Source organism: Chelonia mydas, chromosome 1, assembly GCF_015237465.2.
Source record: "Chelonia mydas isolate rCheMyd1 chromosome 1, rCheMyd1.pri.v2, whole genome shotgun sequence".
NCBI classification, from domain to species: domain Eukaryota; kingdom Metazoa; phylum Chordata; order Testudines; family Cheloniidae; genus Chelonia; species Chelonia mydas.
In genome coordinates this window covers 145,936,585-145,952,663 of record NC_057849.1, presented here as the reverse complement: position 1 = coordinate 145,952,663, position 16,079 = coordinate 145,936,585, and the positions used below count along the sequence as shown (strand labels likewise).

The window sequence follows — 16,079 nt, the reverse complement described above, 5'->3', positions numbered from 1 at the left end:
TTAATATGAATTACCTTATTTTTTACAGAATAAGAAATAGAAATGGCCTGTTATTGCAGGTTAGTTTGTGCACCCACTTCATAGTCAGGTCTGTTCCCTACTATGCAATATTCAATTTTGTTTTGAGGGGGATATTCTATTGTCACCAAGAAAAATTAAAATAACCAACTTACTTTCATGGGTTACAAGCAATATTTGAGGTACTCTTCAGCTTCTTAACATCTAACCGCTCTCAGAACTGTGCATATGCATGACTGACATACTCTATAATGTTGTTACACAAACAAGAAAATAAGCAAAGTTAAATCGTAGCGGTTTCATTAGTAATAAAAGGTGAAATCCTGGCCCTGTTGAAGTCACATAGAAGTTTCACCATTGACTTCAAAGAGGTCAGGATTTCACCTATGCAGGAGAAAAATCAGTTTTCATCTAATGATAAAAGACCAAATTGCAAGAGCCAGACTTTTTATTTTCAAACTATTACACTTACATGGTATAAACAAGGAAGAGTGAGAGAATTAACTTCAAAAACAATATTGGGTCTGCTTAAGGTAAGTGTGCAAAATAAACATTTTGATATTGCCAAAATCAATTATATGCTGACCATTTATGGGTATTATCTGCAACATTACAATCAATGCCAATACTCTCAACCTGTCAAGACTGCTTTAGATCAACCTTACTCAGGATTGAGCAACTCAGTGCACAATCCATTTATCCAGCCCTAAATGGGTCTGATGCATATTTTAGTATGATAGAACCAGTGCCAAGATTTATCTGAAATCGGTAGAAAAAATATAAATACATTGGGACAAGTGGGTTAATTTTCCAAGTGAGACATGACTCTGCTTTAGGTTCTGTAAATCACTGTATAAATGCCTAATATTATTCTTTATCCCAAAAGAGAAGAGAATGTTGTGTGAGAGGAAGTGTGATCAACCTCAGAGTGTAGATTAGGGGAAGTGCTCACATTAGGTGATCAAGATCACACACAAAATTTCACTAAAAGTCATAAATATAGTCTGTAAAAGAATGTTCTGAAATTCTGCTAACTTTTCCAGAGGTAGGTCTCTTGGTTTTATTCCATAAAATCTAAGACTCACTAAATGTTTAACACATTTGCTATTGATCTAGTACAGACACATGGATGAATTTTAAGTGGCAGGCTGCAACTTTTTATTAAATGTAAATACACGGGAGGGGCACTACCTGCCATCAATCCTACTTTCCTATACCAAGCATTTAAATGGTCCCAGTGCGGGGGTTACAGAGCTCCTACCATAAAACCTGTAAATTGGGGTAGGTTCCTCTCAGCCTATAGTCAGAACTCAGCTCCCTGTGAGTCCTAGCACTCTCCCCTCAAACTAGGGGGACAGAAGGTGCAGCAGGGTGGGGACTTGAGCCCACAAGGGCCATGGGGTCTGACCTTAGCCATTGAAGGCCACAAGTTCTCACCCTATGCCATAAGCCCCAGGCCCATCACTAAACTCCCAGGTCTCTTATCTCTGTGAACTGTTCATTTTATCCTTTTAACCACACTGGAAACCAGCTACAGGTTGTTACGAATTACCAACTCAACCAAGTTCCTCAGTTAGATACTAAGTGCATTCCCACTTAGCCCACTGTGGCTCAAAGATGATGCAAAGAAGGTGAAAAAACTCCTTTGCCAATTGGCCCCATGGGAGAAAACATTCCTTCCTGCCCAGCTGGACCCATAGCATCTGCCAGCCAGATCCCATTTTTTATTTCAGGGTGGTAGCATCGTATTCATTTAGAGTTAATAAAAAGTTAAAGTTACTAACGCAACTTAGAGTATGTCTACACTGCAATTAAACAACCATGACTGGTCTGTGTGAGCTGACTTAGGCTAAGGGGCTGTTTAATTGCAGTGTAGGCTTTCGGGCTCGAGCTCTTGTCCATTAGTCCAAGCCCCACAAGCCCAAGTCTGCCAGCCATGGGTTTTTAATTGCAATGTAGACATAACTTTAGTGACTGTTTCACATTAAATGGTGTTATACAAGATTTGGGGTTTGTTATTTTGAGAGTTTAGCTTTTTTAGTTTTACAGTAAAACACTCATTTTTTTAACTTTTGATTAAAGCTATAGAAAAGAAAGAAAAACAACTAAAATCTTTAAAAAAAGAAAAGGAGTACTTGTGGTACCTTAGAGACTAACCAATTTATTTGAGCATAAGCTTTCGTGAGCTACAGCTCACTTCATCGGATGCTTACGCTCAAAAGATTTGTTAGTCTCTAAAGTGCCACAAGTACTCCTTTTCTTTTTGCTAATACAGACTAACATGGCTGCTACTCTGAAACTAAAATCTTTGAGATTTAAAATATCAAGTAAGGCTTTTATTTCAATAACATTTTGTGCAGTTTTTTAAAGCTGGAGAGTTTTTAGAAGGAAAGTAAGTTTTGTTGGACAGTTTTTAGATGGTATTAAAGATGGTAATTGTTTTTTTGAGGTAGGGAGAAAAGAAGTTAGTTGAAATGGGTTGGAGCTGGTTTTGCTGCTCGAAAAGTTTGATTTTGTTTTATAAAAGACAAAATAAGCAAAGAAGGGGAGAGAAAAGTACAGCAAAGAGAGAAAATGCAGCTTCTGTCTTTGCGGTTGACGTTTACTTGCAACCTTACTACTGTAAAAAGAGGCCCAGCACATGTCTTCGTAGCTACTCTGAGGCTTAGCAAACTCATACCAGCATTGGGCTCGTTATTAGGGCATTGTTTTTAGTTGCCTCTCTGGTCACAGGCTTACAGCAGTGTTGCAAAATATGCAGTTTTGGTCAGCTAAGCCAGTCTCTTGCTAGACAGAAGGAAAAAAGAAAAAGATAGGAAAGAGAAGAAATATGGTAGGAAATGAAATTACATGGGGGTCGTAGAGAGCAAAGAAAGAGAGACAAAGTCTCACATCCAAGGTGGCAGTCACATTTTAGTTGGTGGAGGTGATGATGCCATCTGGATACCTTTCTTTTTGGCCTGGTCTGGTCAGAACATTTCTCAGGATTAGAAGGGGGAGGGTGTGGGGTCCCAGAATATGGTAGGGATTGCCGCCCTTATGGTGAATGCATTTTTCATCTGAAGTTGTGTTTTTTTATTAAAGGGACTCCAAAAGGAAGTGATGGGTAGACTAATCCATCCTTTCATTATTTTATTTAGGCTTAGTATTGGACATATTTTGGTCTATTAATTTTTTGTTTTACACTGTTTTGTTTACAGGAATGATCTTAACACTGTCCTTGAATCATATTAATAGACCTTTTTGTTTGGACTAATTCAGTCTTTCTGTCTCCTTTCATACCTTTACTCATTGACATTTTGTTGTTATAGGTTATCACGACATTTTATGAACTTTCGCTCACTTCTTACAACTGAGCTCACAACAGAGGTACCTTTGTAGGCCTCATAGGGTGGGGGGTGCTGAAATGGAGTCAAAAGAGGCACTGCATTACCTGTGTCCCTGTTAAATCCTGAGATTTGAGGAATGCACCACTCTTCTCTCACCCCCCTCCCCATCAACTGGCCAATGGGCCCAGAGACCTCAAGGTGAGGGGAGAAGCTACCTTCTGTTTCTCAGCAAGTGTGTGTCTCCATCACTGCTGGGGCTGTCCCCCTTGGCCATTTGCCCCAGCAAGTTCCCCACCCGTTGAGGCAAGTGGGTGTGGTATATTCTCAAAAGCCTTTGTTTTATTGTGCAAAAGGTCGTTCGAGACAAATCAATTATGTCATCTCCAGATAAATAACAACCTTTTAAAACTCAATACCTGCTCCACAATTGTATCAAGTGAAAATTTTGATGCTCAGACTTGCTGCCTTATTGCTTCAGTTCAGGATTCTCCCGTCATCCTCTTCCAGAGTGTAAGGGACTGATTCAATTTACGCAAGAGACAGAGCCACCCCAGGAGCCTTAGGTCAAGGGAACAAAAACCGATGCCTCTTCCCTCTCCTGCCACTCCTTGGGTCCTGTGCTAAGTCTGAGAATATACTTTTTCTGTATTTTCCTTTCTGACCAATTCATTACCAATATATTTGTATGTGAATAGATTTTTTTCCTCCTAATTAGTCTTCTTTTCCCTAATTTACTATGTCACAATGTGGCCTCCTAATGATTTCTGTGATAAGGGTTTGTAACGTTCCAGTCAGTGGATTGTGAAATGAAGCAAGAAGAGGAAGGTGCTTTCAGAGATGAAGATGGTTTAGTTACCTGAACTAGTAGAGGGAGAACAATTTCACACCCTGAGAGTGTCTGGACTCGTTTCTTGAAGTACTAGAGTCAGCTTTGGCATAATTCCAACAGTGAATGAGAGATGGATGGAAGCCAAACCCTGACATTGTTCTGTATAATGGACTCAGTGTAAATCCAGCACAGCAATGAATGAAAGGATTACTTGAAGGAGTAACAATGGGAAGAAAATGCAAGAGAGTAAAAAGGAATTTGGTAACATTTTTTTAAAATTGCTAGAATGAGGCAGTGGTTCTTTCAGAGCAAGACACTGAACATTAAATATTGTGGCCAAATTGAGGTGATTTTATCTACCCTTGTTTTTGCTATACTGCGCTCTTCTTTTTCCCTGATAACTACTGGACTAACATATGTCAGCTTTCACAGATGAAGTTAGTATATTTGCATTATTTTTTGAAACAAGGCACATGTTTTTCTCCTTTGAACAGGTTGAATTTCATCATTAAGGCACTTAATGCACAATTGGACGTTGATCTGGTGCAGTGTAATGTAACATTAATGTTGGGGGCTAGGTCATTCAGTAGATAAGTGCATTTTCTTTTTATTTCTGAAGACTTGGTTTATGTCAAAGGCATTAATAAATTTGATAGTCTCATTTGTGTGCCTTCCAAGCCCAACACACAATTGGGCATGATTGGCTATCCAGAGATGATAAGAAGTGGAATAGCGGGAATGTTGAAAGTCAGGATTAAGATTCAGCATCTTTTTGCCCTATTTCTGACTCTAGCTGGCTTTGTTGGACTGTTACCTGTATAGACACTATTTTTTTCTTAAAGGAAAAGATTAATCTAACCTATATTTATCCTGTTAGTCCTTAGTAACTATGAAACCCACAGCATAGAATAACTCATCATCCGGTTCAATGTTGAAAATGAATCATCATAACTTTTGTCTGCATCCTTCTCTTTTGGATAATGATGAAGAAAAAATTGATGCAATTACAGGGAAGAAAAATATGATTTGATTTTTTTTGAGTGGAATAAATGTGTTCATCCTAATTCATTGCTTCGTGGAAAGCAGCTGACACAGGTACCTTTCAAATCCACACAGAGTGCTAATAGAATATGGCATGACCATCAGAATCTGCTGATAGGTGGCACAGAACTTGAACCTGAATGGATATGGCACATACCCACATGTGTGGAGAGAAACTCTACATTTCAATCAGGTTGTGAAGGTCACAGACAAGTCACCAGGAGGAAGCTCACACCCTTCTATGCCTGCTAGTACATTGCTTGGGTGGAGGCTGTTGAACAGTTAATAAATCAAATTCTGCATTTTTAATAATTCTCTTTACTGTTAATAATACCCTGAATATTTCTTTAAAAGGATACACATTTAAAAATATAGTTTTACTGTGACTAGCGTAATTCATCTCATCTATACAGATAATCATAATGAAAATCATTAGTGAGCTTGTAGCATCAGATAAAAAAGTAGAATTAATGAAGAAATAGAAGTAATATCAGTGCTTACTGATAGGACATTTGTTTTCTCGAGACGAAATTCATTCCCATTTTTCAGGGCTGGAGTGGGTTTTAGGTGGTGCATTGACATTATGTTGCCTCTCTGTACATGGGGTGAATTTAATCTTAAGTGGTTATGTGACGAAAAGAATTAGATCCAACTTTGAAAAAACTTCACTTCTTACATAAAATATTGGTGTAATTTGTATAAAGTATGCATCTTTCTTTCAGGGTTGTGTGCATATACTGTTTTTATGTGATGGAGTTCTTCACAAGTGTCATAGCTGTGCATAATGAATGAAAATAAAACAGCTACACTACATTTTCAAGATGTTAATTACATTTTATTTATTGTGTAAGCTTAGGGTGGTATTTTAATGCTGTCTAAGAGGAACACCACATCTTAAAGAAGGCACTGATTCCTTTCTCAGTGGTGTTACATCAGTGTAGCTATTTCATTGGAGTTATTCCAGATTTACACTAGTTTAAGTGCAATGAGATTCAAGTGCTAAAATCTGAATGCAAAGTGAATTTAGAAACTGTGTTAAAGATTAAAGACATTTTCTAAATTTCTAATCCTGCAGTGTGGGGATTTGAAATCTATCTACACTTGAAAGAGGTGCCTTTTTATGCACTGATAGCCTACTCATGATTGACCGAGGTCATTCAACCTCATGGTGACAAATTCCATATCCTCAGTATGATTTTGATGTGTTTTTTGTAAATATTTACATGAAATATATATACATTTACAGAGAGTACATAATGACCACGCTGAAGATGTGGAAATTGTCTGCCCGAAGGTGCACTGACCTCACCACTCATAGTTGGCATAGCAAGCAGTTAAGAGAACCTCTGTTGAGTGTAAACAAATTCTGTACATCCTTTAGGTCTAGGTGTCTCTGATGTTAATGGCAATAATGCATTCTCTTTACTTCCTTTTTTTTTCTTTTTTTTTGTGTGTGTCTCATGATATGTTCTTGGGAGGCACTGGTTAGTGAATCTCACATTTTTCGGAGGTTTATTTCAGATGAGCATCCAAATGTTCAGACACTTATTTATCTAACCTTATCTGAAGCTTTGAGGCCGATGCCTTGTGACTGTCTGGAAGTTGCCTGGCTCTCCTTACTGACCACCAGCATAAACCCAAACTATCCATGTGAGATTATCCTTCCCTCCCTCCCGCCCCCCAGCTCTACCTTCAGCTGCAGTTAAAGGGTTTTTCCCCATTGCTTTGTCCATTCATCAGATCATTTTCTGGAGGAAGTTAGGACTCTCCTCCCAACTCCTTTCCCCTCTACTCATTGGAATGCTACCATGAGCTATTTCAGAACCCAGCATTGCCAAAAGCTTCCCTGCTTTGTATTCTGGTGCTTTAGTCCCCACAGTGCATTGTGTCTTCCAGAAGTATTAATTAAAATTTTTCAGAGCACAGCAGTGAGGATTCTACTAATGCTAGGCCCTCCACTGTAGATCAACCAAAAGTAAGAAGTGTGTTGTGGTTTGACAAGAGAGTGGAGACTGGTGGGAAGTGAATGACTGCAATAGCAATGATTTTGAGTCTCTTCCTGTCATTTCAGGAACAGGGAAGAAGACTGGTGGGGTGAGGTGGATGGAATATCATCCTAGACTGACTTTTTTTAGGAAGCTTGAAAAAAATAAATATGTTCCAAAGAATTAGTAAAGCTTTTTAACGAATCAGCTCATCCAAGAATCAGATTTATGCCTTCTGCTTTTTGTGGCTTCACTGTGCTGACACAATATAGGACAATTTACAATGATCTCCATTTAAAGGTCAACATGAACAAATAATGGTAGTTGAGATGCTTCCCCCTATTCTAAATAAATAGGAAATAATTTGAGATATTTCTGTTTGGTAACTATTAGAAAATGTTGACTTTTTAAGCCAAAAACAGTATTATTCCAGATTTTATTTTTTATTTTATTGATTCATTTATGTCTGCTGTGCTTACTAAGAGGTATTTCTATGGATGTTTTCTGTCCCCTTGGCATTGAAGGGGGAAGGAATAAATTTTCAAAACACCAGACACAGTATTCATTAGGTAATGCAGAAAACATGCCTATGGAAAGATACCTTTACTTCATTTGGGGAAATCAGTATAACTGATGCAATGATAATATAAGGTGAGAAGGAATGAGTGCAATGTTAATCATTATCTTATGACTCTACAAATTATCTCATGGATATTATTTCCATGTATGTTTGTATCTGTGCATTTAAGAGGATAATTGTGGGACTGGATGAAGTATGAAACTTTCACCACCAGTTCAAGCAATGAGGGAAGGCAGTTACCATTTAATGTGTGACATGATTTTGTGATCTCACTCCCAAGTTCATAATGCACAGCTGTGGGCATCTCAAAAACCCACCGCTACAGCTGCCATCCTGGTACATATGCTTAGTGGAGGCATGTAGACTCAGACCTGACTCATCCCTATACATGGTCCTCACAATTAAAGGATGATACACCTTGGAAAGGCTTGTACTTATATTCGCCATCCTGCGGTTAAATAAACATTTTAGTCTCTCCAAGACTGTTAAACCAATGCTTTCCATAAATACTGAGCACCTGCTCTAAAACCGACTTAAGTCAATAGAATGACCAGGACATTTAAACAACTTGGTTTTGATGCAACAGTCTCCAACAGCTATTTGGAAAAAACTCTTTGGAAAGACTGTAACAAAAGTATGATGTTGCAGCATTTCTCTTGAGAACGCAGATGGATCTCTGTAGGATTTATATTTTGAGAAGAAATTCTGACATCTATGACCATCAAGTCACAAAAATCATGAATGCCTTTTATCTTGAAACTTTCCAGAAAGGTGACCAATGAAATCAGAATTAATAAATAAATAAGCCTTGGTAGGCACATTCCCCTCTGCCTTAAACCCTCAGCCCCTCTCACCTCACTTCTTGTCTGATTTCATGTTCACTGCAAACATCTGATTACTTTTGTTAGGAAGTTCTAAAGAATCTAAATCTGTCATCACTCGAACCCATCACTGGATGTCAGTTTGGCTCCGTATGGTATAAACCAACCTTTTTTTCCCCCTAGCAATAAAATGCTTGTCCCCTCACCCCTTTCACTACAGTTGGAATGGGCATGTATTGCATTGGCAGGTTTTTAGATAATATCCATTCAGATGAGAAGAACACCTGTGTGGCCTTAAGAAGAGTATTGCTGGGATTTCTTTAGGCATGTGAAAGGGTTAATGGAAGTTTTGATCAAGACATTTCAAGTATCTAGTTGTTCCTAGTTTTAAAGAAAGAGATTTTTATTATAGTATTTTATGAACAGAGCTGAACTAGCTTTGCATCTACACGTTGTCAGGAAATGGGCCTTTTTTTCTTTAATATGTAAAAGATAATGTTACACAACTGAGTTTAATAGAAAGCTTGAAGTGATTTAATTTTTGTCTATGCATGCACATAACGGGTATATGAAAGACATACACTTTAGTAGTTCAGATAAATGAAAATGCAAGCTGTAGTACTAGAATCAGAATAGTATTAGAATCATTGTATAGTGTTTAATTACCGGTCCATATTTACTAGATGAAGGAGAGGAGAGGAAAGCTCTTCTGCAAGAAACCATGGGGAAACGTTAGGAATTGCTGATTCAAACAGACAAGTGAGGAGGCATTGTACATAAACTCAAATACTTTTATTTTTTATCCTGAAGATTGGACAGCCTACACTTTATAGAATTATGCTATTTTAATAATACTAATATGTTTCAAATCTCTTTCTGTTTAATCCCGTCTCCTTTAGATGTTGTACAGGTGTAATTTATTTTTAATTGCCTCTGGGTTGTGAACTGGAAATTGCATTAAATTATAACTCTGTTTAAATGTTAAGAGACTAAAGGAAGCATTCTGTTGTATATCTATACCAGCAAACTGTTTATGAAGAGACAACAGATGTGGTGACTGAAGGTATGACTGTGGAAACCACATATGTGCCTTCTGCATACCTGGCAGAGATCCTTCGACTCCTGCAAGCCTTGTCTGAAGTGGAAGACCTCCTTAACTCTCCTGATCTGCAGGGCAGGGACTGTGAGGATCTCTTCAAACAAGAAGAGTGTCTGAAGGTAAGATGCAAGTCTTCTAATAGGAATATACACATCTTAATTTATAAAATATGGGGACACTGCAAAGTCACTTGTTTTATCTGGCCTTTGAAAAGAGAGGTAGGGAGACTGAGGTATAGGCTACCTGTGTGTGTGTGTGATAGATTATATACACACATGAAACAACTAAAACTAAAAGCCTAGTAGAATGTGGGTGGGTTTTTTACATCATATTTCATGGCAGATCTCAGAGGCTTATTACATTAGAGGGCTATGTCAGTTGTGTAATTACATTCGTTGGGTAGAAAATATTGTCAATCAAATACTAAATTCTAGGCAAGAAAAAAAATACTTTGCAGGAGAAATTATGAAACCTGGAAAGTCACTGGGCCTGATTTTCCATCACTTACACTAATGTAAATCATGTGTAGTTCCCTTGAATTTGGTGGAGTTACTCCAAGGTAATTGGTGTAAGAAGAGAATCAGATCAGTATCATAAACTGAACTAGATGAATGGTTTGTCAGTTTTTATGTAATAATGCTTGTGTCAGAAGGAGCCTTTTTATCACTAAAAATAAGTACTATATATGACGATAGCACTTTCAAGTTGTAAAAGAGAATGAACAAAAGACCATATTTTTATCTTTGCATTTAGCATTTTCTGAATAATTCCTTTAGCCCATAAACAGTTAGTTACATGCTCCTTCCACAGGTAGATAAATAGAAAATTGTAAATTTGTAGGCCCTAGGAAATTGGGATGTTCTCAGCCTATTAGCAATTATATTATACCTATATGATAACACATGAATAAAGTAGTGGAGAAAGAGAGAGACAGGATTATTTCTTGTTCAGTAGATCTACATTTCAATAGTCTTGAAAAAGCAGTAGGATATTTCTTAACCCACTTGTAGTTCAGTTTCAATAGATTCAGGTGCTTCTAGGTACTGTATACTGACTTTCCCTAATCAATTTCTGAAGCAGACAACATGCCAAAGTTATTGTCATTCTTTATTTTAAGTAATTGCCCTTGTTAGAATGGTTTGTATATATGCAAAAATGTCATAAAACATGTAAATTAGTGCTAATGAGCTACCACTTGGTACTTGTTTGTACAGTTTCTGTGTTAATGACTAGCTTGGTTGGAGGAGCAGTGACCCAGCAAGAAGCTTACTGGCAGTTGAGTGGCTCCCTATTAGTGCTCCTTAATGCCTTACACTTGTGCTGTCTTGGTCTGATTTACATCCATCACTAATCACTTGTTCATCCACACATATTTGATATTATTATAGCTGACACCAACTTTAATGATATGATTGCAGTGGTTACAAGTAAGTATTGCCAGAGGTTTAATTTAACTGAGCTATTAAATTGTCAAGAGATGCAGTTGTGGGCACAGTTCCATCTTTCTCACAAATAAATCTCTTACAACAGTCAAATGGATCTTGCACATTCATGGGCTTTTGGAAGGGGTATAGGGTTGGGTGTGTTTTTTTTCCTCTGAGCCTCTTTAATGAATATTTATTTCCTAGTAAAAGCATTCATCATTGTCATTACCCCTCAGTAAAAATAGAAAAGTAGTGCATAAATTGTACAGCTGCTGGTTGGGGAAGGTTTGAAATTAAATTGTGGTTGATTTTTATCCCTGACAGATTTGCATGAAGCAAATTCCAGGATAGTAGTAGAAATCTCTGTGTTTTTAAAACTAAATTTGTGATTTTCTTCTTAAGTCAAATAATTATTTGCTATTCTAATTAAAACTTTAAAAGAAAAACAAACTTGTCTACAAGGACCTTGCAATGATAACTGCTTTGAATAATTTTCACAACAATCATTATGCATGGGAACATCTAAATGTGGGATTTCTTTAGCTGTTATGCGCAATCAAAACTACTAATACATTGGAAACATCAAGAACAATGGCAAAAAAAGTTGTTTTAATCATTGACTTGGCTGATAATTCTCACATTGGCTATTTATAACAAAGAGTGAATGGAAAATGTGAAAATGTTTCTGTAGTTGCAATACAAGTATTGTGCTAATGTTTAACCTATCTTAAATTTGTAAAGATTGTATGCATTTATTTGGTAGTTTTTCAGATACTGACTTGCAGGAATGTTTTCTTCATTCCCAGGTTTACTAAATGGAAGGATCTGATGGTCAGGGCACTTAAATTAAATCTCTTGAAGGAAATAGTCACAAAATTTGCATGACATCAAGTGGATTACTCACACTTTCAGGCATGTGAACCTGTGTCTTCTGTGTTTTGTACTCCATCAAACCCACTGTTATTGTTTTAACAAATTAAAACATGACAGTTCTTTCAAAGGAACTCCCATTGAATAGAGTGGGTAACATACACTGGAGGATTAGGTTAGTGAGAGACTTTCATAATAGGACAAATAAAAGAGAATTACAAATAATTTTGGTTTCTCTTGCTGCTACTTCTAATGAATGGACATAGTTATATTTGGTTACAGGCTTTCTCCGTCAGAAGACAGCTTCCTGCAGTTTAATTCTAATCCTGTGTTTATGATTTCTTACTCTTCCCATATGGGACTAATTGTGATGCCATAAATTCACCATTATAATTTCACTGCAGGATCAGGAAGGGAGAAAGCACAAAAAAATCTCAGCTAATTACTAACAGCGGCAATGGAAACCCTAAACACTGCCTGAAAGGTTAAATGCATTTATGATCTTTTATACTATACTAACACTTTCATCAGTATGGAAGTCTGCCTGAATTGTAAAAAAGAGGGATTTAAAAAATCTGGTGTATAAAAGACTAAATAAAGATCTGTCTTACATCTCATGCAAGTCCATTAATTGTGATTAGGGTGCCTGGGATATAATAGGAGACTATGGCCTAAGATGGGGGTGGATTTCTGTTTCGTTTAGAACATTGATTTTCAGACTGTGGGGGATGCCCTTTGAGGGACTTGGGATGAGGTTATTGGAGGAATGTGGTGGGTTTTGGGGCTGCAGCCAGCTGGATGTTTGGTGGGGGGAAGGCCAGAAGAAGGGGGAGAAGGCTTAGGGAGTCCCCAGTAGTTATGGTTTGAGGGATGGGAGTGCAGTCCTCCCGCCCTGCCCCAGAAGCCTCTTCTCTCCTCCCTGACCACTGGGAGCTCCCTGTATCCTCTCCCCTCTGCTGCCCTGCCCTGGCCCGGACATCCAACTGTCGGCAACCCTGCGTATTTTAGATTCTCCACAACCTGGGAGACCAAGAGACTCTGGGTTGGGAGGAAGTAGGAAGAGGAACCCTGATTGATCTGATCTGCACTGTGATGCCATGGGCTCCTCTGGGGATGGGGCTAGCTGGGTCCTGCCAACGCCCCTGGTGTGAATCACCCACTCCTTTTGGTGATTCACTTTGTGTCCTGGATGTGCAGGAGGTTTTTTTGCGGGGTGAGGGGAGGAGGAGAGCATTGGGGACTGTTATGTGACTCCCATGAAGAAGGGTTGTGGAGCAAAAAAAAAAGTTGGGGAACCTCTGATTTAGAAATAGATATATATTGGTTAATGGAAATGTTTTGTTTTTTTTATAAAAAAGTACTTGATAGCATTGTGAATGAAAACTAATCCTTAGCAAATGTGAATTAACATTTTCCCAGTAACAGAAATGAATGATCCCTTTTTGTAATGTACAACATTAAATGGTATGTATATTCTATGTCCATATCCATGTCTACAAAAGTGTATCATTTAAGCTGGATTCCTTTCATAGTATGCCACTTCAGTACTCAATCATATTTCAACTTTGAAATCAAAATGTTCGTGTTTTAAGGCTACTCGGCATGTACAGTTAAATTGTATGCAATTTCTTTGTTTCTTTCACTGTCTTGCATTTAGTAGGAACATATTTTATATTAAGACTTGAGTCTGCAAACATTTATGGATAATTTTTTTCAGTAACTGTTATCACTGAAATCAATATGATTATTACCATGAGAAAAATGGCTCACATGCATCAGTATTTGTAGGGTCCATAATATCTTAAAATAGCCTTACCTAATATAATATTTCTGGTCAGCCTTCTTGTAAATTTATTTCACCCTTTTTTAAATCCAGGACTCTTTTCTGCTCTACTTTATGTATAATCTCCCTTCTCTTCTCCATTTTATGCATGATAATTCTTGTCCCTTCATATATCCCCATTTTATACATACATCCAACAGCTTTCTTTATGTCATCCTTCTACAGTAAGTCATTTCAGTCTACACCAAATGCACTATAATTACTCTGCACCTACCATTCTCACAGCCAGACTACTTTTCGTAATCCTCTCTAAATCTGCTTTATTAAAAAATTATCCATATCAAATATTATATTTCAGTTCCAGTACAAATTTTAAAACTGTAATTAAGTTGTGGATTTTTTCCCTGCCATTCATGAGTGCTACAACCTGTGCTGTTGCCAATTTTGATGTCAGTATAAAAACTGTGAGATGTAATTTCAGATTTAGTATTCATGTAAGGACAGTGCATCTTCCTACATATATTTTGGTTGCCAAAAAATTATTTGCATTTTGTAAATGAAATTCACATCTGGATCATATCAAGTGATCCCAGGCAACAAATACAGGAATCAGGAAATACAACTTAATGAAGAAACACTGAACATGAAGTTTAAAATGGTTTTCTGCTGTAGTTCAGCAAAACCTAATTAACTACAACTTGGAAGTCAGACTGATTGAATACACTTCCCAACTTGATCTATCAGTAATGTGATGCTTGGTGCACGAATGGCCAAAGAATTGGATTTGTCCAGTGTGTTGTCCTCAGCTGCCAGATAAAGACAAATTCAAGATAGCGAAAATGAACTGGAGTATGAGTCTCTAGTGTTCCGATTTCTCTTTTTCAAGGGCAATGAGATGGATCCACTCCCCAAAGGCTGCTGTCACTTCAGCTGCTAATGGGTTTCTCTAATCCTTTATTCTTAGAAATGAAAGTTGTGTGCACTTTTGTTAACAAGGTTACAAAATCTCCCAAGGCCCTCTTGATATCTAAAACAACTTGAAGCGATTTTTTCATCTTGAAAAATGGAAGGGGTAAATGTGTGTTTATGCACTCACTTTCTCTCTCTTTCCTGGATCATTGGATGTGATCCAGCTGTGAATTTCATGAACAAAAAGGCAAATTTAATGTGCATATATATATATGCATCCATGTTCTAAATAACAGGAGATAAAATCTGGTGTATTGTTATGGGTTGTATACCCCACATTGGTAGAGAAAGAATCAGGAGAGCAATTAGTGCACCTGGTTGCACCTGCAGGTTGGCCCTGGCCCAGATTAAGATTAGGGCCATCTGGGGGCAGAATTAAGGACAAGTCCCATCTGAGAGGAGCAGGGTGACTGTGATGGATTCCCCCCAGGGTGCCACCTGGAATTGGGGTATCACTGAGCCCCCTGACCCACGAGCTTGGGCTCCCTCTCACACTGTACTGCTGTGACAAGCTGCAAAGCCCTCCAGCCTGCACTTTCATCCTCATACATACAAGTAGAGACACACCCAGCTGCAGTTACATGCAGGCTCTTTGACCAGCCCGTACACAGAAAGGCTACAGAGCTAAGGCAACTCCCAGCTCCTCAGGTACGCACCCCCTCTGAAGTATAATCCCAAAATTATACTGTCTTTTGTTGCACAGGGAACTTTACAGCATAAACTCATAAAATTTGCCCCCTCCCTCAATGTGGAGAGGAATATGCAACAATCTTTGCCCCTGAGTTATGATTCTTCTTCAAGTGATTGTTCATGTCCATTCAACTTACATGTGTGTGCTTGCTACATGCACCAGTGCCAGAAGTTTTTCCCTCAGTAGTATCGTAGGAGATCTGCTCTGGCACCCCCTGGAGTGGCATGCGTATGCTGTAGCACATAGGGTAACGCTGGCTCCCTCAGTTCCTTCTTGCCACCAGTGATGGTGCATGGAACTGGTGCTGCTTCAGCTAGAGCTGTTGCTTTTCGTTCATTCAAATTCATTTACCTCTTGCAAATATTACTGTATATTGTTTCCCTCTAGTTTAGTTCAACATATTTGTTAAGTTCGAGACTTAGTAGGTCTCTAAAGGGACTTTGCCTCGGGATGGTACATGCCCCTGTCCCCAGGCTTTAAACCCTGCGATCACTGTAAAAGGCCCATGCCCATTAGCCATCCACATAATAGTTGTTTAGGGTGCTTGAGCAAAGGTCACATTAGTCTGCAAGTCCTTCAAGCCCAGGATGAAGAAGGAGTGTGAAATTAATTTGAAGACACTCCTGATGGAGTCTGTCCT

At 38.2% G+C, this 16,079-nt stretch overlaps 1 protein-coding gene across 8 annotated transcripts in view; it reads left to right on the top strand.

Moving 5' to 3' along the window:
* DMD (dystrophin) overlaps positions 1-16,079 on the top strand; it is a 1,912,888-nt gene that overhangs the window by 846,398 nt on the left and 1,050,411 nt on the right. For all 8 annotated transcript variants that reach the window (XM_043538015.1, XM_043538014.1, XM_043538013.1 and 5 more), the window contains one exon: positions 9,627-9,821. In XM_043538015.1, the coding sequence (XP_043393950.1) occupies positions 9,627-9,821 (195 nt within the window). The remainder of the gene's footprint in view (positions 1-9,626; positions 9,822-16,079) is intronic.